This window comes from Vigna unguiculata, chromosome 5 (genome assembly GCF_004118075.2).
Source record: "Vigna unguiculata cultivar IT97K-499-35 chromosome 5, ASM411807v1, whole genome shotgun sequence".
Lineage (NCBI taxonomy): Eukaryota > Viridiplantae > Streptophyta > Magnoliopsida > Fabales > Fabaceae > Vigna > Vigna unguiculata.
This window is the reverse complement of record NC_040283.1, coordinates 8,106,580-8,113,877: the sequence shown is the minus strand read 5'-3', so window position 1 is coordinate 8,113,877 and position 7,298 is coordinate 8,106,580. Positions and strand designations below refer to the sequence as shown.

At 27.6% G+C, this 7,298-nt stretch overlaps 1 protein-coding gene across 1 annotated transcript; it reads right to left on the bottom strand.

Annotated features, from left to right (window-relative positions):
- Positions 1-4,329: 4,329 nt before the first annotated feature.
- On the bottom strand, positions 4,330-6,277 carry LOC114183428 (WRKY DNA-binding transcription factor 70-like). Its single transcript, XM_028070449.1, has 3 exons — positions 5,845-6,277; positions 5,387-5,491; positions 4,330-5,242 (listed from the first exon to the last, which is right to left on the bottom strand). The coding sequence occupies exons 1-3, from the start codon at positions 6,159-6,161 to the stop codon at positions 4,792-4,794; spliced, it is 873 nt and encodes a 290-aa protein (XP_027926250.1). The 5' UTR covers positions 6,162-6,277; the 3' UTR covers positions 4,330-4,791.
- Positions 6,278-7,298: the final 1,021 nt, after the last annotated feature.

Here is a 7,298-nt window from a genome sequence, read left to right as displayed (position 1 = left end):
GTTTCCCGATAAGATTAAAAGAATAAATGGTTTTAATTCTTTTTTTAATTATTTATATACACATGCATTTAAAAAAATATTTTTCTAAAATTGAGGAAGATAGAAAGTATCATATTTTCACTATAAAAAAAAATAATTTTATTTGTGCAAAAAGTAGACCCAGACACTTTTATAGATAGTGATTCACGGTGTGAACACATTCTAAAAGATCCACGTTGCTGTTCACTAGTGACCACTATTTCCGACCAACCTAAAAGTTGATAATAATTGTGCTTTAAGGATGAAAGTTTAGTCTTGCACATATAGTTAGAATATAGAAGAAAAATAGACAGAAACGATAGGTAAAAGATAAAAGTGAGAAATAAAACTTAATCATGAATTTAAAATAGATAGCTATAATTAGATTTAGGTTAAATAGACTTTTTTATTTTAATATTGCGATGATTTTTTTTTTTAATTTTGTTACATTGTTTTAAAGATATTTTAATTAGTTAATTCAATAAAGTAATTAATAATTAAACTATTTTGGAGAAAATTTATATATATGATCTTAGATATCCAACAATGTTAATTATTAAATTTGATTATGAATAATGCGTATCTAATATAAAGACTAAAAACAAATTAATTATACCTGGTCACTCTTATAGAATTTGGAATGTGGGTAATTAATACGATTATCTAAACTCACTCTAAAAATTAGATATGTTTTATATCTTTAGTCAAACTCTAACTCGTTCTAGATTCTCTTCACTTTTGGATCCAATTTCGAACACGTAATCCAAAACAATATGAAATTAATTCTAGATAGGTTCTAACAACCAACACAACTCATCCGTAGTCACCCACAAAGTAAAAACAAAATTCATCACTCTATATTTTAAATCATTATTGCATTTTTTTTATATAGTATTTACAAGTATCTTTTCCAAAGATAATATTTTTCGGGAGATATAATTATTACAGTTACTCAACATAATTGACGACACTAATTCTAAGCAAAACAATATTAATCAAATTTATAAAAAAATAGAACATTTTAGTGACATTTTTTTTACGGGTGGATGAAATTTATTCAAAATAAAAAGTTATGTGGGTTATATATACTTCTTATTAATAAGATTCACTAATTATTTAGTTTTCAATAAATTTTAATTAACAAATATAGTATATATATATATATATATATATATATATATATATATATATATATATATATATATATATATATATATATATATATATATATATATATATATATATATAATACTATCCACACGCACAAAAAAAATGCGTTTAAAATTTGTGTGCATACACATGATGCATGTATGTGGACATACGCTATCCATGCAAAAATATACATTATCAGCATATTAAAAACCTAACCAATTGCATAATTATTTGTTAAAATTATTACTAAATATTTGAAAAAAAATATTTTGCCTTCTAATTTTCTAACTTTGTCCCCCTTAATTTTACTACTCTTACTTCTTTAAAAGATTGATTGAGTGATATCTAAATAATTTGTAATTAAAATTTGAAATTAAAACTCTTAATTCCTAATCATAAATAGGGATGGCAACGGGGCGGGGCGGGGACGGGTTTCGCTATCCCATACCCATCCCCGCATAAAAAATTCATCCCCATCCCCATACCCAAACCCAACGGGTATCAAACTTTTTTCCCATCCCCATCTCCATCGGGTAACGGGTATAATCTCGTACCCATACCCGTACCCGTGTTCTAACTACTTCAATATTAATTTTTATAAAAGAAAAAAAATTACAGTAAAGAAAACATAATATTATGAAATATTCAATATTAGGAGGATTTTCTTCGATGTCAAATACCTTAAAATAAATTATAATTGTTTACATTTTATATTAGAATACCAAATAAAATTTCATGTGAACCAAAACATTTGTTAAATTTGCAAACTACAACAATGATGAACTTAGTTGATAAAATTAAAAAATATTTCAAAAAATATAAAAGGAAAACAAATATTTAAATTAAAATATATTTTAAATGTTTGTTTACTTCAATTTTTTAAATTCTAATGAATATCTTTTTTATACACTAATAAAAGTTATAATATATCACTTGATCAAAATGACACAAAGAATAAATAATAAACATAATAATAAAAGGAAAACAAATATTCAAATTAAAATATATTTTAAATGTTTGTTTACTTCAATTTTTTAAATTATAATGAATCTCTTTTTTATACACTAATAAAAGTTATAATACATCACTTGATCAAAATGACACAAAGAACAAATAATAAACATAATAATAAAATTTTGACATAGATTTTGTATCTTTTGAACTTCAATATATGTTGGATAGTGACAAAAAAATATTCATAGCAATTACATTAAATTTTTATATTGTAGTAAATAAAAGTTATTTATACAATTAAAGTGGAAAAAATTACAGTATGATTAATAGTGAGTTATAAAATAACAAATAATTAGATAGAATATATCGAAATATTATTCTACATGATGAAAATAAACAATAAATAAAAATATTAAAAGACTAACAAATGTGTGTTTTAGAAATAATTTGAGAGACTATCGAAAGAAATCGCACAAAGGAAATCAAATGTATAATTAAGGTATGATAAAATGAAAAATACCTTACAGAACTAATTATTAAATTATGTTTGAAGTGGTTAAAATTAAATCATTAGTGACCAAAAAATTTGTCATTAAATTACATATAAATTAGTAATTAAATTGGTCACTAAATCAAGTACAAATCCGATCATTGAATCGGTCACTAATTTAGTCATTGATTCAGACAATAAATCAACTACTACCACCAATGACGAAAAATAGTGACTGATATGGGTTACTGACTAAATCAGTCACCATTTCATGTTTTTCTTGTAGTGAATTATCATATACTATTCCTAAATATCATTATATATATATATATATATATATATATATATATATATATAAAATTTTAACCACTTCAAACAGAATTTAAAGTGAAAAAATTACATTATGATTAATAATGAGTTATAAAATAAAAAATAATTAGATAGAATATATCGAAATATTATTCTACATGATGAAAATAAAAAAAATAAATAAAAATATTAAAAAACTAACAAATGTGTGTTTTAGAAATAATTTGAGAGACTATCGAAAAAAATCACACAAAGGAAATCAAATGTATAACTAAGGTATGATAAGACGAAAAATATCTTAGAGAATTAAGAAAACTTTTCAAATATTAACATATAATTAATGGTTGAAAAATAACGAAAATTATTTTAATGAAACAAAAGAGTTCTTCAAATTAAACAAAAATTAATAATAATAATAATAATAAGTAAAGAATTTTTTTATATTATCTTAAATTGAGAGTATAAACATTCTCATGTGAAAGAAAAATTTATAATAAATAAAAATATTAAAAAATAATATAAATATTCAAATGTGAGGCATAATTTTTTTTTAATTAACATACATCATTTTAACATAATTACATAAAGGTTATGATAAGATAAAAAATATATTGGAGATGAGAATGAGTTTCATGACAAATGAAATAATTAAAAGAAATAAAAAATAGAAAAAAAAAATATATATATATAGGGGTTACTTGATTAATTGTGAATATTTTAATAATTTAAACGAGAATGGAGATATGGCGGGGACGGGTATTATGGCGGGTATATGTACATCCCCATACCCATCCCCATACCCAATTAAAAAAGTCGGGGATTCCCCATACCCATACCCATACCCAGTCAATGCGGGGATTCCCCGTCAAAACGGGGACGGGTTCGGGCAATACCCACGGGGACGGGTTTATTTGCCATCTCTAATCATAAATTACTTTCTATTTATTATTTTTATTCTAATTTAATGAATAAGAACAATGAAAACAACCTTTCAATGGGTCTCTTTAGCCACATATTTAAAGAGTATCCTTTAAATGAAGATAAATGAAATATGTTTTGCTTTTATCAGGAATCTCTTTGATGAATATGCATAGAAAAGTGATATTTATAGAAATAGCAACAATACATAACTTTGTATAACAAAAGCCAATTCCGATGATAAAGTAGAGGATTGGAGTGAATATTGCTCCCTATAAATTAGATGGAAAATGATATTTTAACAAAATTTTGTTTGATAAATTTTAATAAATAATTAATTTTGATAAACAAAAAATTAAACTTTATTATTTTATTTTTTAACTTTCATAAAAAAAATTCTATTTAATAACTTTATAAAAAAAATTATAAAAAAGTCATTTTCAAAATTGGATATCAAACCTTAATTACAATAAAACATGCCATCTCTATCACCTTTTTATTGCTGGCTTTATATATCCCCTATTCCAAAAACATATGCATTGAACCTACCCTTAACCTTTTTCCAAGTGACCCCAACCATCTATTCATTGTGCATGTTGCTTTCACCTCACTTTTCATTTAACCACATATAAACAACAAGAAAACCATTATCTTCTTACACAAAAATGAAATAAATGAAAGTTCAAAATACTCATTTTTTCTTACATGAAAAATTAATTAATCAGTTCATTCCCACTGATTAAATAAATTAACTTATGTTCGCTGATGAAACGAGTCAAAACATTGTTCTTTTCTCATTCATACGAAATGCCAATATTGAGAATAAAAAGATGGGTTCCACTACTGCTACTATACTACCAATTTCTAAGAAAAGTACTATATATATTACACAGTTTGTTTTTGCATAGCTTCACTGAAATAAAGCTTGAAATAGGAAAAAAAGTGGGAAACTATCTAAATTCAAAGAAGTGTTCAAAGACATCATCAAAGACATCAGGAATGTCGACAGCCTTGTACTCTGAGTCAAGTGTTGAAGATGATAGAGTGACATGCTTTGGTGAACCATCAAAGGTGAGGTCAGAAGAGATGAGGTAATCATTGGAGGAAGTTGAGGGAGGAATCTCTTCCTTGCATTCCCTTTTCACAGATGAAGAAGGGAAGGAAGATGAGAGAAAGGGACAATCTTGTTTTGATGGGGTAGGGAAGGAGTTGTTGAAGCTAAGAAACTTGGAAGAAGATGAGGGAGACATAGGATCAAGTATGATCTCAGGGTTTGTCAAACTCTTGCAACTGTGCTCACCATAGTAAATTGTCTTGTACAAGATTGGATCCTCTTGAACTCTTTGCACCTGCTTTGTTGCTTGGCAACCCTGGTCTCTGTGAGTGCACCTATAGTAGTTCCTGCAAATTCAAACCACAACACTTCAATTTTTCCATAAACTCCTACAAAACCTTAACTCATATATGATTATGTTATGATCATATATATATATATATATATATATATATATATATATATATATATATATATATATATGTATATACCTTGGGAATTTGGCATTGAGGATCTCTTTTTGACCATACTTCCTCCATTGGTGGCCATCATCGATTGGAGCTTTAGACTCCTTCTCTCTTGTTTGTTCAGTTCTTCTGCAGACATGAATTGCAAATTCAGATAAACTTTTTTTAATTGGTTCTCATAAAAACCAAAACCAATCGCAGTGTCTGCAACAATCATTTTCTTACTGTGCCAAACAGACATAATAATCAAAGGTAAAGACAAAGAAACAAAGACTATTAGACAGGGTCTACCTAAAAACACCACAGTACTTCACCACATGTTTTATATGTATATATGAACAATAATTCACGGGGTCCAATATTACGCACACGTAAGGGTAAAGTCACACGTTATCAAAATTAAAGAGACACTAAATTAGCAAATCTAATCAATTAAATTGAAGGTATTGATTAGTTAGTTAGTTAGTTAATTAATTAATTACCTTCTCTTGTAGCACCCCCTTCGAGCTTTAACTGTGGAGTTCTTGCAATTGCTCTCTTGAGAGTCCTCGAGTTTGGGAGAGTCCCAAAGCTGAACATTGGAGACATCGTCGTGAAATTCAGAAGTGGTGTTGCTGGTGTTCAAGAGCAAGAGGGAGTTGGTGAAGGACATGAGCACCTCCTTCACGAGTTTCTTTGCTGAAGAAAGATCTTCACCATTCCCATTGATGACACTCCTGAGCTGTGTAGCAGAATCACGACCTCTGAGAAGCTCCTCGATTGCTTTCTTACGACTAGTAGAACCGCTAAGGTTGTCCATGTTCCTACCGATCTCAGAAACTTCGACGGAACACCCTCACAAATTCGACCTTGTTTCTTGGTTAGGTTTTGTTTTATCACTCACACATTCATACTCAACTCAGCTATGTATTTTACACGGGAGAGGCATTATATACGAGGAAAAATAAAATCAAAAGAGGCAGCAAGTTGTCGCAATGCGCACATGCCCGATGTTCAAAGGAACCTTGGCACGAAAATTCCAACACCTTTCAACATGAACATGAACCCCCACCGCAATGTGTGCGCGTGAACAACACAGCGACTAGAATTATGCCACCTGTAACTATCTAGAATGGGGCTTCGGGGTGGAACGTGAGAAGGAGGATAGTGCGTGGGTTACTCTTAGGAGAGAGAAGATGACGTCAAAGGCATTGCGTTGGCGAGATGTCATAGCACAGGTGGCGGGATCTGATTGGTGGTGATTGGGAAATGGAAAGACTGTTGTACCCTTTCTGAGTATTTTTTGTGTGAAAAAATGAATTCATTGGATAAGGATCACAGGTAGCATTTATTAAGATAATGTTGAACCATGATGAGAAGTATCTGTTTCCAACGCTTGGGTTTCATCCTCACTGAAATGGGCCAGGATCTATATGGGTCATTATTTTTTAAGTACTAAATTTTCTTTGAGAAAAGGGTTTAAAAATATATTTATTTTAAAGAAAACTTTGTTTACATATATAAATAAATAAGTTAACTTATTATAAAATTTGGATAATTATAATTTAAACTATTGATATTAACTTTGTGATTCAATATAATTGAATTATAAGTCTCAAAACTAAAAAAAAAAACTTATATTTTTACAATGAATAAGAACGAAAAAAAAAACTATAAATTCATTGTTATTTATCTTCATGTGTTAATTAAAAATTAAAAGTATTAACACACAAAATATGTAATATATATATATATATATATATATATATATTGGTTGAGAGAAAGACAATTGTTTTTTTTTTTCTTTTTGCATTTAGAAGTAATGTTTTTATTAAGTGAAAAAATTGTATTTTAAACTTCAAAATTTAATTATTGTGTATAATTTATTGCTACATTCAGTAGAAGAAGTTAATTACAAGATACAAACTATCAAAACAATGTTCGTATTTTAATTTGT

Bases quoted from the DNA above. Each gene is read 5' to 3' on its own strand.
- LOC114183428 (XM_028070449.1), bottom strand. From the start codon at position 6,161: ATGGACAACCTTAGCGGTTCTACTAGTCGTAAGAAAGCAATCGAGGAG. The intron at 5,492-5,844 runs GTAATTAATTAA...TCATGTCTGCAG, and splicing joins AGGGGGTGCTACAAGAGAAG to AAGAACTGAACAAACAAGAG. The intron at 5,243-5,386 runs GTATATACATAT...TTGAATTTGCAG, and splicing joins CTCAATGCCAAATTCCCAAG to GAACTACTATAGGTGCACTC.